This window comes from Elephas maximus, chromosome 10 (genome assembly GCF_024166365.1).
Source record: "Elephas maximus indicus isolate mEleMax1 chromosome 10, mEleMax1 primary haplotype, whole genome shotgun sequence".
Lineage (NCBI taxonomy): Eukaryota > Metazoa > Chordata > Mammalia > Proboscidea > Elephantidae > Elephas > Elephas maximus.
In genome coordinates, this window is record NC_064828.1 from 73,242,694 (window position 1) to 73,262,054 (window position 19,361).

Consider the following 19,361-nt stretch of genomic DNA (forward strand, 5'->3'; position numbering starts at 1 on the left):
ATATTTTCTTAAAATGACATTAAAGCCTTTGAATGCTTAAAGTTTATTGTCACAGGAGATGCATAAATTATCACAAAAACCTAAAATTGATTTGGAAGAATAAAATTAGGAGATTATTACTAATCATCCAGTTGAATCTTTCAATTTATGACCTTTTGTTTCCTTATGAAGTTATAACTTGAGGTCTCTTAGTTTGATCTTGGTTTATTATAAACTAAAAGGAAATCAGGGATCTATTTAAAGTAAGAGATTTAAGACATGTGAATTCTGTGCCTTATTGTTTCTAAAATAATTGATTAAAAAACAAAATGAAACAAATAAAAAACCTTCTCTTAATGCCAGGACGTACAAATTGATAGATGGAATAGTGAACACGTCAGAGTTCTGTATTGCAAAGGCCATAGATTCAATCTATAAACTCAATAAAGTTCAGAAGTTTGGAGAGGTAAACTCAGGAGATTTTGTGTCAACACTGGAATCTGAGTAAGTGAAGACAAACTGGAAGAAATACTGGTGTGCCAGACTTGAGGAATTGGTTCACATTTTGATTTTTTTAAATATAATTTTGACAATTTAAAAAGAATTTGTTACTTGTTATAGGTTAAGAGTCCTAGGGCTCAATAGATAAATTCCTTTCGGAAATGGTACTCTGCTACAGCATATACCTTCTGCCCTGTATCTGTCTATGAATGCTTTGAATTACATGTAAAATAGGGCATTTGTCAAATGTACACTTTTCTGGGAGAAAGTTCATAGTTTTCATCAGATTCTCAAAAGGAACCCGTTCCTATAAAGGATCTACAGTATTGGTTTTCAAACTTTAGCATGTATGAGAATCGTTTGGAGGGTTTATTATAACACAGATTGCTTGGCCCCACCCTTAAGAGTTTCTGATTCAGTGGTACTTGAGTGGAACTCCAGAATTTTTACTTCTAATGACTTTCTAAGTGATGCTGATGCTGTTGATCTGGTGACTACACTTTGAGAATCACCTTTAGATCTTGGTAAATTGCCTTCCTGAACTTTTCTTATTTTCATATATAATGTGTATTTTACAAAAGCAGTGCATGCTATATTACTGTTTTCCTATTTCTTTTCATTTACTATATTTTGATTATCCATATTTAAAGGAGCCCTGGTGGCACAATGGTTAACCAAAAGGTCGGTGGTATGAATCCCCCAGATGTTCTGCAGCAGAAAACACCTGGTGATCTGCTCCTGCAAAGATTATAGCCCAGGAGGCGGGGCCAAGATGGCAGAATAGACAGAGGCTTCCGGCGAGCCCTCTTACAACAAAGATCCGAAAAAACAAGTGCAATGAGTATAACAAGCTAGGAGCCTTGAACATTAAAGGCAAAGTTAGAAAACAAATTGAGCGGCAGGGGAGGAAGAGACAGCTCAGAAGCTGAGAGGAGTTACTGGATCTGAATCCCTGGGAGCCCTCAGGCACCATTCTTGGGAGCGGCTGCGGAGGGCTGGTACTAGAGTTTGGCTGCAGTTTCCTCAGGGAGAACCGGCCAGCCACACAGCCTACCCATACGTCCAGAACCAGAGAACAATGGCACTCTTGGCAAAAGCTAAGTACTTGAGTATATTTTACCATGCCCCCCCGTTCCCAAGCCAGCTTCAGCGGCTGTTGATTTCCCTGGGCCTGAAATAAGCCCTGTTGAGTGCCTACAGCCATTCTCCTGGCCTTGGAGAAGGAATAAATTCGCAGTTAGGGGAAAAGATACTTTGCCAGCTCTACTAACCTGAGGAGCTTAGGACGGAAGCAGCTCCTGTCCAGGCATAAACGGTCCGTGGACTTTGAGTACCTTTCCCCACTGCATGGACCTGTGTGGGCCTATTTCAAGAGAAATACAGAGAGACTACAACTATTTCAGCTGCGTGGTGGAGAGGTGGGTGTTTGATGTTTGACACTGCTTTGCCTATTAAACAGGGTCGTCACCTACCCACATCAGGGGCTTAAGGACTGGTGGCTCCACTCAGGTCACCCAGGAACCATGACAGGGGTCCAAGGATAACTATTACCTCCCAGTCCTTACAACCAAAAGCATTGGGTGCCTATGGTCCATCTGCAGAACCCAACCACCTGTATGCTCTAGGGAACAGGGACACACTTTCCTCAGAGACACTTGGGGGATGATTCTCAGCCCTCTGCCTTGCTCAAAGTGTGACCCCCTGTTGCAACCAGATACTGGTACATACACCAATCCCCCTGCCCCTCTAAGACTGTAGGACAGAGCCTGTACCACACACTTGATGAGTAGCTACCTGGATACCTGAACTGAATCAATACAAGAAAAGTGAATGCACTCCTAGACTGATATACCTGATAACAGCTCAGCCATCTGGTGACAGGACTTTAGAGCTTCAAAGGTGAAAATAATCAAACTAGATCACTCAAGCAATCCATTTGGGCATATCAAAAGAAGACAAAGCAAGAAGCTAGGATACAGTAAGCAAACAAAATAAACTGATACAATAACTTATAGATGGCTTGGAAAGAACAGTCAATATCAAATCACATAAAGAAACAGACCATGATCACTTCAACAAGCCCTCAAAACAAAGAAGGGATCTTCTAGATGAAAGTGCCTTCCTGGAATTACTGGATGCAGAATACAAAAGATTAATATACAGAACCCTTCAAGACATCAGGAAGGAAATGAGGCAATATGCAGAGCAAGCCAAGGAACACACAGGTAAAGCAGCTGAACAAATTAAAAATGTTATTCAAAAACATAATGACAAATTTAATAAGCTGCAAGGATCAATAGACAGCAATCAGAAATTCAGAAGATTAACAATAAAATTACACAATTAGACAGCTCAGTAAAAAGTCAGAGGAGCAGAATTGAGCAAGTGGAAGGCAGAATTAGTGAACTTGAAGATAAAGGACTGAGCACCAATATATTTGAAGAAAAATCCGATAAAAGAATTAGAAAAAATAAAGAAACCTTAAGAATCATGTGGGACTCTATCAAGAGAAATTACCTATAAGTGATGGAGTACCAGAACAGGGAAGGGTAACAGAAAATACAGAGAGAATTGTTGAAGACTTGTTGGCAGAAAACTTCCCTGATATCGTGAAAGACGAGAAGATATCTATGCAAGGTGCTCATTGAACTCCACTTAAGGTAGTTTTAAAAAGACAGTCACCAAGACATATTATATTCAAACTTAGGAAAACCAAAGATAAAGAGAGAATTTTAAGAGTAGCTAGGGATAAAGAGTAGCTAGAAAAGTCACCTACAAAGGAGGGTCAATAAGGATAAGCTTGGACTACCTGGTAGAAACTGTCCAGGCAAGAAGACAATGGGATGACTTATAAAAAGCATTTAAGGAAAAAAATTGCCAGCCAAAAGTCATACATAGAGCAAAACTGTCTCTCAAATATGAAGTGAAATTAGGACATTTCCAGATAAACAGAAGGTGAGGGAATTCATAAACACCAAACCAAAACTACAAGAAAAACTAAAGAGAGTTATTTGGTTAGAAAATCAGTAACGTCCGGTATCAACTCAAGACTAGAACACTAGACAGAGCAATCAGATGTCAACCCAGACAGGGAAGTAAGAAAAATAAATCAAGATAAAAAAACGCTTAAAACAGGGAAACAGCGATGTTATTATGTAAAAGAAGACAACATTAAAACAATAAAGAGGGACTAAAAAATGTAGTCATAGATCTTTCATATGGAGAGGAAGACAAGGTGATATAAAAAAATAAAAGTTAGGTTTAAGTTTAGAAAAGTAGGGGTAAATATTCAGGTCACCACAAAGGAGAGAAACTATCTTACACATCAAAATAAAATACAAGAAAAAAATAGAGACTCAGCAGAAACAAAATCAACAACAATGAATATGAGCAAAAGACAATATATAAAGATAACCTACTCAGCACAAAAATTAAGTGGGAAAAAGAAACTCAACAACACACAAAAAAAGACGTCAAAATGACAGCACTAAATTCATACCTATCCATAATTATGCTGAATGTAAATGGACTAAATGCACCAATAAGGAGACAGGTAGTGGCAAAATGGATAAAAAGACATGATCTGTCTATATGCTGCCTACAAGAGATACACCTTAGACTTAGAGACACAAACTAAAACTCAAAGGATGGAAAAAATATATCAAGCAAACAACAATCAAAAAAAAGCAGGAGTGGCAATATTAATTTCTGAAAAAATAGACTTTAGAGTTAAATCCACCACAAGGGATAAGGAAGGACACTATATAGTAATTAAAGGGACAATATACCATGAGGCTATAACCATATTAAATACTTATGCACCCAATGACAGGACTGCAAGATACATAAAACAAACTCTCTAACAGCATTGAAAAGTAAGATAGACAGCTCCACAATTATGGTAGGAGACTTTAACGCCCAACTTTTTGGTGAGGGACAGGACATCCAGAAAGAAGCTCAATAAAGACACAGAAGATCTAAATGCCACAGTCAACCATCTTTACCTTATAGACATATACAGAACACTCCACTCAACAGCCGTCAAGTATACTTTCTTTTCTAGTGCACATGGAACATTCTCTACAATAGAGCACTTATTAGGTCATAAAGCAAGCCTTAGCAGAATCCAAAACATGGAAATATTACAAAGCATCTTCTCTGACCATAAGGCCATAAAAGTGGAAATCAATGACAGAAAAAAGCAGGGAAAAGAAATCGAACACTTGGAAACTGAACAATACCCTTTTCAAAAAAGACTGGATTATAGAAGACATTAAGGCTGGAATAAAGAAATTTATAGAACCCAATGAGAATGAAAACACTTCCTATCAGAACCTTTGGGACACAGCAAAAGCGGTGCTCAGAGGTCAATTTATATCAATAAATGCACACATCCAAAAAGAAGGGCCAAAAATCAAGGAATTATCCCTACAACTTGAACAAATAGAGAGCGAGCAACAAAGAGAGCAGCGAAAGCACCAGAAGAAAGCAAATAATAAAAATTAGAGCAGAATTAAATAGAAAACAGAAAAACAATTAAAAGAATTAACAAGATCAAAAGCTGGTTCTTTGAAAAAATTAACAAAATTGATAAACCACTGGCCAAATTGAGAAAGGAAAAACAGGAGAGGAAACAAATAACCCAAATAAGAAATGAGATGGGCGATATTACAACAGACCCAACTGAAATTAAAAGAATCATATCAGATTACTATGAAAAACTATACTCAAACAAATTTGAAAACCTAGAAGAAATGGACGAATTCTTAAAAACATATACCACCTACCTTAACTAACACAAACAGAAGTAGAACAACTAAATAGACCCATAACAAAAGAAGAGATTGAGAAGATAATCAAAAAACTCTAACAACAACAACAACAAAAAAGCCCTGGCCCGGACAGCTTCAGTGCAGAGTTCTACCAGACTTTCAGAGAAGAGTTAATACCACTACTAATAAAGGTATTTCAGAGCATAGAAAAGGACAGGATACTCCCAAACTCATTCTATAAAGCCAGCATATCTCTGATACTAAAACCAGGTAAAGACACCACAAAAAAAGAAAACTACGAATTTATATCCCTCATGAACTTAGATGCAGATATTCTCAACAAAATTCTAGCCAGTAGAATTCAACAACATATCAAAAAAATAATTCACCATGACCAAGTGGGATTCATACCAGGTATGCAGGGATGGTTCAACATTAGAAAAACAATTAATGTAATCCCTCATATAAATGAAACAAAAGACAAGAATCACATACTTTTATCAATTGATGCAGAAAAGGCATTTGACAAAGTTCAACACCGATTCATGATAAAAACTCTCAGCAAAATAGGAATAGAAGGAAAATTCCTCAACATAATAAATGGCATTTATACAAAGCCAACAGCCAAAATCATCCTAAATCGAAAGAGTCTGAAAGCATTCCCCTTGAGTTGGGAACCAGACAAGGATGCCCTTTATCACCAATCTTCTTCAACATTGTGCTGGAGGTCCTAGTCAGAGCAGTTAGGGTAGATAAAGAAATAAAGGGCATCCAGATTGGCAAGGAAGAAATAAAAGTATCTCTATTTGCAGATGACATGATCTTACACACAGAAAACCCTAAAAAGATCCTCAGGAAAACTACTGAAACTAATAGAAAAGTTCAGCAGAGTATTGGGTTATAAGATAAACATACAAACATCAGTTGGATTCCTCTACACCAATAAAAAGATCATCGAAGAGGAAATCACCAAATCAATACCACTTACAGTAGCCCCCAAGAAGATAAAATTCTTAGGAGTAAATCTTACCAGAGATGTAAAAGACTTATACAAAGAAAACTACAAAACACTACTGCAAGAAACCGAAAGAGACCTACGTAAGTGGAACAACATACCTTGCTCATGGGTAGGAAGACTTAACGTTGTAAAAATGTCTACCAAAAGTGATCTATAGATACAGTGCAATTCCGATCCAAATTCCAATGTCCTTTTTTAATGAGATGGAGAAACAAATCACCCATTTCATACGGAAGGGAAAGAGGCCCCAGATAAGTAAAGCATTACTGAAAAAGAAGAACAAAGTGGGAGTCCTCACTCAACCTGATTTTAGAACCTATTACCCCACTACATTAGCAAAACAGCCTGGTAATGGTACAACAACAGATACATAGAGCAATGGAACAGAATTGAGAATCCGGACATAAATCCATCCACATATGAGCAGATGATATTTGACAAAGGCCCAAAGTCAGTTAAATGGGAGAAAAAGTCTTTTTAACAAATGGTGCTGGCATAACTGGATATATATCTGCAAAAAAATGAAACAAGACCCATACCTCATACCATGCACAAAACGAACTCAAATGGATCAAAGACCTAAATATAAAATCTAAAACAATAAAGATCATGGATGAAAAAATAGGGACAACTTTTGGAGCCCTAAAACACGGCATAAACAGTATACAAAACATTACTGGTAATGCAGAAGGGAAACTAGATAACTGGGAGCTCCTAAAAACCAAACACGTGTTCTCATTCAAATACTTCACCAAAAGAGTAAAAAGATCACCTGCAGGTTGGGAAAAAGCTTTTATCTGTGACATTTCTGATCAGTGCCTGTTGTCTAAAATCTACATGATACTGCAAAAACTCAACTACAAAAAGATAACCCAATTAAAAAATGGGCAAAAGATGTGAACAGGCCTTTCACTAAAGAAGACATTCAGGTAGCTAAGAGATACATGAGGAAATGCTCATGATTATTAGCCAGTAGAGAAATGCAAATCAAAACTACAATGAGATTCCATCTCACTCCAGCAAGACTGGCATTAATCCAAAAAACACAAAATAATAAATGTTGGAGAGGTTGTGGAGAGACTGGAACACTTATATGCTGCTGGTGGGAATGTAAAATGGTATGACCACTTTGCAAATTGATATGACGCTTCCTTAAAAAGCTAGAAATAGAACTGCCATATGATCCAGCAGTCCCACTCCTTGGAATATATCCTAGAGAAATGAGAACCTTTATACGAACAGATACATGCACACCCATGTTCATTGAAGCACTTCTTACAATAGCAAAATGATGGAAGCAACCAAGGTGCCTGTCATCGGAGGAACAAATATATTATTGTATATTCACACGATGGAATTCTACACATTGATAAAGAACAGTGATGAATCTGTGAAACATTTCATAACTTGGAGGAATCTGGAAGGCATTATGCTGAGTGAAATTAGTTGCAAAAGGACAAATTTTATATAAGACCACTATTACAATAACTCGAGGAATAGTTTAAACATAGAAGAAAATATTTTTGATGGTTATGAGACGGGGGAGGGTGGGAGGTCAGGAGAAGGGTATTCACTGATTAGATAGCAGGTAAGAACTATTTTAGGTGAAGGAAAAGACAACGCCCAGTACAGGAGAGGTCAGCATAACTAGAGTAAACCAAAAGCAAAGAAGTTTCCTGAATAAACTGAATGCTTCGAAGGCCAATGTAGCAGGGGCACGTGTTTGGAGACCATGGTTTCGGGGGACATCTAAGTCAATTGGCTTATTAAAATTTATTAAGAAGACGTTTTGTATCCCACCATGGAGAGTGGCATCTGTGGTCTTAACCACTAGCAAGTGGGCATCTAAGATGCATCAATTGGTCTCAACCCACCTAGATTAAAGGAGAATTAAAACACCAAAGACACAAGGTAATTATGAGCTCAAGAGACAGAAAGGGCCACATAAACGAGAGACTACATCATCCTGAGACCAGAAGTAGATGGTGCCCGGCTACAACTGATGACTGCCCTGACAGGGAACACAACAGAGAACCCTTGAGGGAGCAAGAGAGCAGTGGGATGCAGAGCGCAAATACTCATAAAAAGACCAGACTTAATTGTCTGACTGAGACTAGAAGCACCCTGGTGGTCATGGTCCCCATACCTTCTGTTAGCCCAAGACACGAACCATTCCCAAAGGAAACTCTTCAGACACGGATTGGACTGGACTATGGGATAGGAGATGATACTGTAGAAGAATGAACTTCTTCGATCAAGTAGAAATATGAGACTATTTTGGCGTCTCCTCCCTGGAGGGGAGATGAGAGGGCAGAGGGGTTTAGAAGCAGACTGAATGGACAGGAAAAGAGAGAGTGGAGGGAAGGAGTGTGTATCTCACTAGTGGGAGAGCAATTAGGAGTATATAGCAAGTTGTATATAAATTTTTGCATGAGAGACTGACTTGATTTGTAAACTTTCACTTAAAGAAAAAAAAAGATTACAACCCAGGAAACCCAGTGGGGGCAGTTCTACTTTGTCACATAGGGTTGCTGTGAGTTGGAATTGACAGGATTGCCCTCAACAATAACATCCATGTTTATTCATAACCCACTGCCATCGCATCGCTTAAAGAATTTAATATTGTAATTTATTTTACCAGTTTTCTATTAAGACATTTAGGTCATTTTCATTTTTTTCATAAGTAGATTGTTGCTAAACTTTTTGTGAAATCTTCTGATTATTTCATTAGCAAAAATCCCTAGGTCGAAGGATGTAAGTGACGTAAGTTAAAAGGCCTAAGTGACTTTTAACATCTGTCACTTGAACACTAATGAACATGACCACCACTTTAAAAGAAACAGAAGAAATGTCAAAAGTAAAACAGAAAAAGATTGTTTTCAGAAAGAAGTGTTTTATATCTCAATGATTAAAATATGTTTGTGTTTTTTTAAAGATGAAAACTTTTTTTACAAGTAGAATGCTAAACTCTAAACATTTATTTCAATCTGTGCAGCTGTAATGAAACTTCTGGAAAGTAATGAGAGCCTTTTTGTTTTTTTGTAGGTGTTTGCCGTTTTACTTTATTGGTATGTCATATATATACAGAGCTTGCAGTTTGCTTGAACATTTATATTACTAAGTTTGTGCTAGCAATGAAAAGTAAAGTTCAGTGCTTCGGTTAAAAAACATTATATTCCATGCATATATGCTTGACAGTAGCAAAAGTATGGTATATTTTAAGGTAGAGAAGTGTTTTTTTTCCTATCTATATCCTCAGTAAGAAAAATTAAGAAACTTTGTTTTTTAATTTGAGGAAGAAAAAGAGAATATTCACTCATCTTTTTTTTTTTTTTGAATTAAGAAATAGGAACATATATATTAAGTCTTTTTTAAAATCGTACTTTAGATGAATGTTTATACAGGAAGTTAGTTTCTCATTAAACAATTAATACACATATTGTTTTGTGACATTGTTTGCCAACCCTGTAGCATGTCAACACTCTCCCCTTCTCGAGCTTGGGTTCCCCATTTCTATTCTTCCAGCTTTCCTTCCCCCTCCTGCCTTCTTGTCCTTGCTCCTGGGATGGTGCCCATTTAGTCTAATATGCATGATTGAGCTACAAGTATTATTGTTTGTTTTACGGGCCTGGCTAATCTTTGGCTGAAGGGTGAACCTCAGGAGTGACTTCAGTACTGAGTTAAAAGGGTGTCTGGGACCATACTTTTAGGGTTTGTCCTGTCTCTATGAGACCAGTAAGTATGGTCCTTTTTTGTGAATTAGGGTTTTGTTCTACATTTTTTCCAGCTCTGGCCGGGATCCTTTGCTGTGATCCCTGTCAGACCAGTTGGTGGTGGTAGCTGGGCACCATCTAGTTGTGCTGGACTCAGTCTGGTGGAGGCTGTGGTAGTTGTGTTGTGGTTCATTAGTCCTTTGGACTAATCTTTCCCTTGTGTCTTTGGTTTTCTTCATTCGCCCTTGTTCCAGATGGGGTGGGACCAATAGATGTATTTTAGATGGCCACTTACCAGCTTTTAAGACCCCAGACGCTACTCACCAAAGTAGATATTAAATCTTTGGTACATTGTAAAACTAATCAGGTGAGCAACAGTCTCCTCCCTGACTCTCAAAATACTAAACCCGCACAGAGGAATAGCCTGAAAGAGAGACCCAAAAATGTGGTCACTGATAGGTGTCCAACATTGAGGCTCTTGGGGAAAAGCAGCCAAGTGAGGGAAGGCATTGAAAACTGGGACACAAATTGAAGCAGACAGTAGATGAAATACAGTCTGCCCTATTATATTGCCCGTTTGAATAACGTGTATCTGTTACATGAATTAGCTCACATGCGAGAGGTAAATAGAAGAATGTCTATATGTGGAATTTGCTTTGTTTTGTATATAATTTTCCCCAGGTAAATGTATTACATTACCAAATAATAGCATTGAATTCAGGTATATAGATAAGTTAATATAGCTGAATGCAGCAAGCCACTGAGGATTGAATAGAGTACTATACAGGATGTTCATTCTTGCCACGTTCTTTCTCTTGGCTTAGTTTTGCCACACACTCTGGCTTGAAAGTGCTACTTTTGAGTTTTCCCCAAGTTTCATGCCTTTGTACTTTTGCCCATGTTTTCGTGATTTGTCAATCTCAACTCTTCTTTACAACACCTTCACATCAAGTTACCTTTATTTTTTTCTTCCTTTATTATAAAATTCTACATTTGCTATATTATTTGTTTATTTGGGATTTAATCCACCCACCTTTTAAAATAAACTGTGCTAATGTTTTTTTTGGCCACCGCTCCTCCATCAATTTGTTACCGTGTGGTAGCTTGTCTGTTGCTGTGATGTTGGAAGCTATGCCACTGATATTTGAAATGCCGTCAGGGTTACCCATTGTGAACAGGTTTCAGCAGAGCTTACGGACTAAGACAGACTAGGAAGAAAGGCTTAGCAATCTACTTCTGAAAATTAGCCAAGGAAAGTTTTATTGGTCACAACAGAACATTGTCCGACTTGTTTTCTTTGGACATGTCATCAGGAGAAATTAATTGGTAGAAGAAATTCATGGTTGATGAAGTACAGTAGGCCAGCAAGGTCAAAGGAGACACTTGATGAGATGGAGTGGGACAATAGCTGCAATAATGGATTCAAACATGGTGGTGATCGTGAGGATGATGCAGGGCTGGGCAGCATCTTGTTCAGTTGTATATAAGGTCACCATGAGTCAGAGTTGACTCGATGGCAACTATTTATCATCTATCCAATGTTTGTCTGCCTGTCTATCTAATATTTTGGGGGCATTGTTAATGTTTTTGTGAATTCTCTGGTTGTAAAATTTGTTTAGGTTGTGTTTGGACTGCCTCCACCCTGTTTAACCCGTAAGTTTTGTTATTTTTGATTATGCACTTTGTTGGAATGTGAGGTCCTTCAACAACCCTTATGTTATAGCAGTATTGTCAATATACCCATGTAAGACTCTAGTCCTTTGAGTCAGAGTAGGCTCAGCCAGAAACAGTTTAGCACTTTGAATTTCTCAAAGTAAAAGGGGATCTTTTGGTGGAGATTCAGTCTTGACTGTGGACTTTCATCACAGCACTGTTTATGTATTCTATTCTCTGGTTAGAAATCCTTAACAGTTTAAAGGTCTTCTTCAGTTGTGAGATGAACTTATTACCTCAGGATTTACCCTTACTCTACCCATAAAGAATTGTCAATATACATATTCAAAAAGAGAACCATATCTTCTGACCTGATCAGAGATTTTATTCTTAATATCAGGCAGTTTATTGTTCAAGGTCTTTACTTATTTGGCCCTGGAAAGGCACTCAGGCTGGGATATTGATTTAGGCCTGGACACAAAGGATAGGCATATGCAGACTTTGTGAAGCTTTACTCCGTTTGGTGAATTTTAGTGTGCTGCTACCAAAGATTTAAAGCCATGTTTTAAAAAAATGACTTTATTGAAGCAATTTATATACCACAAAATTCACCCATTTTAAATGTATGATTCCATGATTTTTAGTAAATTTGTCAAGCTGTATAGCTATGGGTGTGTGATCAGTGCTGTTACACAGGGCCCTGTGCTCAGAAGGCGTTCCTGTGCTTGGAGTTTAATGCTCATCATTTTGAAATTCTTGATAATTTTATCTTTGACATTTTATAAGTAAAATCTGATGGGACAGTGGGGCATGCTCTGTGGATTTGGGGCCAAATGATCCCATCTCCTTGTGACAGGTTCTTGGCTACCTACTTCCTGCCCTGCCCAGTGGCCACTGCTGCCCTCCACCTCCTGTTGGACTGTAGGTGCAGGGAAGGTCAGATCTACTGTATGTGCCCTGTATGCCTGTGAGGGTCTGTACTCGCCCAGTGAGTATCCCCATGCCCGAGGGTGTACTACTTAAATAGCAAATAAAAAGCAACATGACAAGAGCGAAAAAGTGGAAGAAAGGAGAAGCTTTTTTTCCTGCTTTTTGAACAGGGGGCCCACATTTTCATTTTGTACTGGGCCTGCAAATTATGTAGCTGGCCTTGACCACAATCCAGTTTTAGAAGCTTTCCATCACCCTAAAAAGATCCCTTGTACCAGTTTATTGTTAATCCCCATTTTATATCCCCACACCTGGGCAGCCATTAATCATCTCCTTACTGTCTATTTAAATTTGCCTATTCTGGACATATCATCTAAAGGGAATCATATAATACGTGGCATTTTGTGTCTGACTTCTTTCATGTGTTTGAGGTTCATTCATATTGTAGCATGTATTAGCATTTTATTTTTATTGCTGAATAATGGATATGCTGTATTTTACTTATTCATTCCCTTAACCATTTAACAATTTCTGGACATTTGGATTGTTTCTACATTCTTGCCATCATGAATAATGCTGCTGTGGACATTCACATGTAAGTCCTTGTGTGGACATACGTTTTTATTTCTCTTGGATATATACCTGGAATGAATTTCTAGATCATGTGATAAATTGATGTTTAACCTTGTCTTAGACTGGATTCTCTAGAGAAGGAAAACCAGTGCAGCATATAATTATATATGTAGAGAGAGATTTATATCAAGGAAATGGCTTACACGGTTGTAGAGGCTGGAAAGTCCTAGGTCTGTGGGTCAGGCTGGAGGCTTCTCCTGACTCACGTAGCCACAGGGGCTGGCAAATCCCAAGATTGGAAGGTCAGACGGTAGTTCCCCAACTCACAGGCTGTGGAGGCCAATGAATTCCAAGATCGGCAGGTAAGATGGCAGGTAAACTGCTAGCTCAAGTCCTAAGAACCAGAAGTCAGATGAACAGGAGCCAGCTGCAGCATCCAAAGTGAGCAAAAGTCTGCAGGCCTTTTTAGAAAATCCATCTATATTGAATGTAGGCCACACCCCCAAGGACACTCCCTTTCAACTGATTGGGTACTCACAGCAGATCCCACCATGGAGTGATCACATTATATCAGATCTTATCAGGGAGGTGATTACATCATTATATGACTGCCAAACTACATCATTACTGCCAAACCACTGAGAATCATGGCCTAGCCAAATTGCACACAATCTTAGTGATCACAAACCTTTTAAGAAACTGCCATACTGTTTTCCATAGTGGCTGTACCATTTTACATTCCCACCAGCATGAGGGTTCTCATTTCTCCACATCCTTGGCAACATTTATTATTATCTGTCTTTTTATTTGTAACCATCCTAGGAGGTGAAAGTGATGCTGGAAGCTATGCCACAGGTATTCAAATACCAGCAGAGTCAGCAGGTTTCAGCTGAGCTTCTAGACTAAGACAGACTAGGAAGAAGAACCCAGCAGTCTACTCTTGGAAAGATTTAGCTGGTGAAATTCTTCTGAATAGCAGAGGAACATTCATGTAGTGCCGGAAGGTGAGCCTCTCAGGTTAGAAGACACTCAAAAGACAACTGGGGAAGAGCTGCCTCCTCAAAGTAGAGAAGACCTTAATGATGCAAGGAGTCAAGCTTTCAGGACCTTCATTTGCTGATGTGGCACGACTCAAAATGAGAAGAAACAGCTGCAAACATCCATTAATTATTGGAACCTGGAACATACGAAGTATGAATCTAGGAAAATTGGGAGTTGTCAAAAATGAAGTGGAATACATAAATATTGATATACTAGGCATTAGTGAGCTGAAATGGACTAGTATTGGCCATTTTGGTTTGGACAATCATATGGTCTACTATGCTGGGAACAACAACTTGAAGAGGAATGGCGTTGCATTCATCGTCAAAAAGAACATTTCAAGATCTATGCTGAAGTCCAGGCCAAGATGAAGAAATTGAAGATTTTTACCAAATTCTGCAGTCTGAAATTGACCGAACATGCCATTGATAATTACTGGAGATTGGAATGTGAAAGTTGGACGCAAAGAAGGATTGGCAATTAGAAAATGTGGCCTTGGTGATAGAAAGGATGCTGGAGATCACATAATAGAATTTTGCAAGACCAATGACTTTTTCATTGCAAATACCTTTTTTCACCAACATAAATGATGACTGTACACGTGAACCTCACCAGATGGAATATACAGGAATAAAATTGACTACATTTGCGGGAACAGATGGTGGAGAAGCTCAATATCACCAGTCAGAACAAGGCCAGGGACTGACTGCAGAATGAACCATCAATTGTTCATGTGCAAGTTCAAGTTGAAGTTGAGGAAAATTAGAACAAGTGCATGAGAGCCAAAGTAACGACCTTGAGTATATCCCACCTGAACTTAGAGTCTGTCTCGAGAATAGGTTTGACGCCTTGAACTCTAATGACCGAAGACCAGATGAGTTGTAGAATGCCATCAAGGACATCAGACGTGAAAAAAGCAAGAGGTCTTTAAAAAGACAGGAAAGGAAAAAAAAGACCAAAATGGATGTCAGAAGAGACATTGAAACTCGCTCTTGAACATCGAGTAGCTAAAGCGAAAGGAAGAAATGATGAAGTGAAAGAGTTCAACAGAAGATTTCAAAGGGCAGCTCGGGAAGACAAAGTATTATAATGACATGGGCAAAGACCTAGAGATGGAAAACCAAAAAGGAAGAACACCCTTGGCATTTCTCAGGCTGAAAGAACTGAAGAAAAAATTTAAGCCTCAAGTTGCGACATTGAAGGATTCTATGGGGAAAATGTCAAACGACTCAAGAAGCATCAAAAGAAGATGGAAGGACCGGGCAGTGTTTTGTTCTATTATTCATAGGGTCTCCATGAGTCAGAACTGACTCAATGGCACCTAACAACAAGTAAGTGAAAAGTAGTATCTCATTGTGGTTGTAATTTGCATTTGCCTAATTACTATTGATGTTGAGCATCTTTTTGTGTGCTTATTAGCCATTTATGTATCTTCTATTGTGCAATATCTATTCACATCTCTTGCTCATTTTTAAATTGGATTATTCATCTCCTCATTATTAAGTTAGTTATAAGAATTCTTTATGTATTCTAGATACTAGTCCTTTATTAGATATAACCCATACCCATTGCCATCGAGTCGATTCCGACTCATAGCAACCCTATAGGACAGAGTAGAACTGCCTCATAGAGTTTCCAAGGAGCACCTGGTGGATTTGAACTGCCAGCCTTTTGGTTAGCAGCCGTAGCTCTTAACCACTACGCCACCAGGGTTTCTTTACTAGATATATAATTTGTAAATACTCACTCCCAGTGGGAGATTTGTTTATTTTTTCATGGTGTCTTTTGAAGCACAAATGTTTTGCATTTGATAAAGTCCAGTTTTTTTTTTTTTTCTCTTTTATGGTTTGTGCTTTTGATATCCTAGCTAAGAAACTTTTGCCTACCCTAAAAGTTTTATAGTTTTAACTCTAACATTTAGGATTCTGATCCACATTAATTTTTGTGTATGGTGTTAATTATTGTGTATAGCCTTACATAAATACCCAATTGTTGAAAAGACTATCCTTCCTGCCTTGGATTCTCTTAAATTCATGTGTTTTGCACATCATTGTCAGTAATTCTTAGTAGAAGCAAAGCTACATGGTTATTCAGTCCTGAACTTTTGCTTGCCTTTTCTTTTCCTGAATTACATTTTTAGCATTCAGCCTATCTAGACTAGTAATAGTGAGTGTTAGACACAGATGTGTGTTAAGTCTAAGGAATTTTTAATTTTAAGTGTGAAAACTTTAAGGAAACATTTCATATCTTTCCTTCTAATTTGTAATTAAATCTTGAATGTTTATTATTACTGCTTTAGATCCATGAGGGCCTCTGATTCCCAAGCTAGGAAACATTTTGACAGGAAACCTCCTCTTTCATCCTAAAATAAGCAGACATCTAACCCTTTAAGTCAAAGGTCGAAATTTTGTTTTCACTCTTCAAACTCAAAGTGTTTGCATTCAGAGGTCAGAAAAATATAACAGGTCTTTGTAAAGCAAAACTGGCTTCCTTAATTATTTTTTTAGGTAAAAAATTAGAAGTCACTGAGGCAGTGTTTAGTTTTGGCTGTGTTAAACACTGTCATTAGTCAATTCCAGACCATTTCCTTAAGAAGACATCCTCCTTAAGGATCCTCATTACTAAAGATTCATCTTCCTTCTTTATATCTTTTTGAATGTGTTTTTTCACTCTTAGATTATAAGCTCTTCTAAGTCAAGGAACATCTCTTACTTAAATCAAGAAACATCTCTTATTTTTTGTTTCTCCACCCCACCCCACCCCACCCCACCCCACCCCACCCCACCCCACCCCACCCCACCCCACCCCACCCCACCCCACCCCACCCCACCCCACCGCACCCCACAGTGCCCTAAAGGTACAGATGTTTCCCGAATGAATTTTTAAACCGAAGAGAATTAAAGAGGTATAGCAGAGAAAGGTTTGATAGTGTCTAGTGCCAAGATTCTTCTTTCTGGAGTGTATTAAGTATAACAGTGCTAGATTCTAGAATTATGAGGATCAATCAGTCATGGGTCCTCCCTCAAGTCCTGCCAGTCTGGAGGGGAAGACTGGCATATTAACAATAGTACCATAATGCGGGAGGGGGTCAAGGAAGACTTCACGGAGATACTGGGCATCTCAGGTCCATTTTAAAGGATAAATACAAGTTGGCTAGTGGCATGTGTAGGCTGTTCTGTCATACGAGAAAGATTCAGAGATTTGAAAGAGCATGGTACTTTTGAGGGAAATGTAAGTAGGTATTTAGTCTGAGTAGAGCACAAGGTTTGTATTGGAGAGTGATAACTACTTGGGATCGGATCATGACAAGTTTTATTTGCCATATTAAGTATTTTCCACGAGACACTTTTCTTTTTATTTTTCTGTGTGTGTGTTTAAAATCAATATTGAAAAATCATTGCCAGCTCTAAAACCAGGCTCTGGACCATACCCTTTCAGCAATAGGGAGCTGTTGAAGAACTTTTAATAGGTGAGTGATAATTAGATTTATATTTTAGAAAAACACGTCTGAAGGCAGCAGTATTTGAGAAGGCTGAAATAAAAACTACAGAGCTAAAAACAGAGTTCTGTGCAGTGAGGATGGAGTTGAGAGAATGCATTCAAGAGAGATTTAATGAGCAGGATTACGACTTGACAAGACTGACTTCATGTGGAGGGTAAGAAAGAGAACAGTCTAGGAAAACTCCAAAGTTTTTGGCATGAGTCTCTAGAGGCTTTGTGATTACATACATGAGATAAGGGCTCCGTCAGAGTTTTGCATGGCCTACAGAATATGACACTTTGTGTGTGAGAACCACAACAAGCATCTGAACGATTCAGACAGCTGCTTCAGGCTACTTTCTTTGTCACTGCTCACTCTTGTTGCCTACTGTGTCAAGGGAGGCCTAGGGAGAGAAGAAGACAGTAGGGGACAGGGACTGCATTCTTCCTGCTGCCAGAAGGAATGTGCAGCTGCCACTTCCTCCTGATTCACCACCACCACTTGCCACAGCTGCTAGGCTGGACTCAAGTAGGTAGACTATAAAAGATTGTCATAACAAAGCCCATTGCAGCACTGAGTGTAACTGAAATTCATGATCATTCTCCAGCTTTCGTCTTAAACTAAAATTCGTCTTAGTGCCCTTTAATTTAAAAATCTATATGTCTAAGACAACAATCAGAAATTCAGAAGATTAACAATAAAATTACAGAATTAGACAACTCAATAGAAAGTCAGAGGAGCAGAATTGAGCAAGTAGAAGCTAGAATTTCTAAACTCGAAGAAAAGTCACTTGGCAGTAATATATTTGAAGAAAAATCAGATAAAAGAAAAACAATGAAGAAACCCTAAGAATCATGTGGGACTCTATAAAGAGAAGTAACCTACAAGTGATTGGAGTACACGAACAGGGACAGATAATAGAAAATACAGAGAAAACTGTTGAAGATTTGTTCGCAGAAAACTTCCCTGATATTGTGAAAGATGAGAAGATATCTATCCAAGATGCTCATCGAACTCCACATAAGGTAGATTTTAAAAGAAAGTCACCAAGACATATTATAATCAAGCTTGCCAAAACCAAAGATAAAGAGACAATTATAAGAGCAGCGGGGGATAAAGGAAAAGTCACCTACAAAGGAGAGCCAATAAGAATAAGCTCAGACTACTGGGCAGAAACCATGCAGGCAAGAAGGCAATGGGATGACATATTTAAAAAATTGAAGGAAAAAAATTGCCTGCCAAGAATCATATATCTATCAAAACTGTCTCTTAAATATGAAGGTGAAATTAAGACACTTTCAGATAAACACAAGTTGAGGGAATTCGTAAAAACCAAACCAAAACTACAAGAAATACTAAAGGGAGTTCTTCGGTTAAAAAATCAATAACATCAGGTATCACCCCGAGACTAGAACACTGGGCAGAGCAACCAGAAGTCAACCCAGACAAAGAAATCCAAAAAAACAAAGCAAGGTTATTAAAAAAAAAACAAATGCAAAACAGTGTAACAGCGATGTTATTATATAAAAGAAGACAACATTAAAATAATAAAGAGGGACTAAGAAATGTAATCATACACCTTCCATATGGAGAGGAAGATACGGTGATACAAAGAAATAAAAGTTAGATTTAAATTTAGAAAAATAGGGGTAACTAATAAGGTAACCACAAAGGAGACAAACAATCCTACTCATTAAAAT

The 19,361-nt window shown here is 38.1% G+C and overlaps 1 protein-coding gene across 3 annotated transcripts in view; it reads left to right on the forward strand.

Moving 5' to 3' along the window:
- MNAT1 (MNAT1 component of CDK activating kinase) overlaps nt 1-19,361 on the forward strand; it is a 243,804-nt gene that overhangs the window by 173,749 nt on the left and 50,694 nt on the right. Inside the window, exon 8 of one of the 3 annotated variants that reach the window (XM_049899324.1) lies at nt 13,962-15,531. The exons of the other annotated variants lie outside the window; for them this stretch is intronic. Within the exon in view, the coding sequence (XP_049755281.1) occupies nt 13,962-13,968 (7 nt within the window). The 3' untranslated portion in view covers nt 13,969-15,531. Of the gene's footprint in view, nt 1-13,961; nt 15,532-19,361 lie in introns of those variants that run through there. 3 annotated transcript variants of the gene reach the window in all.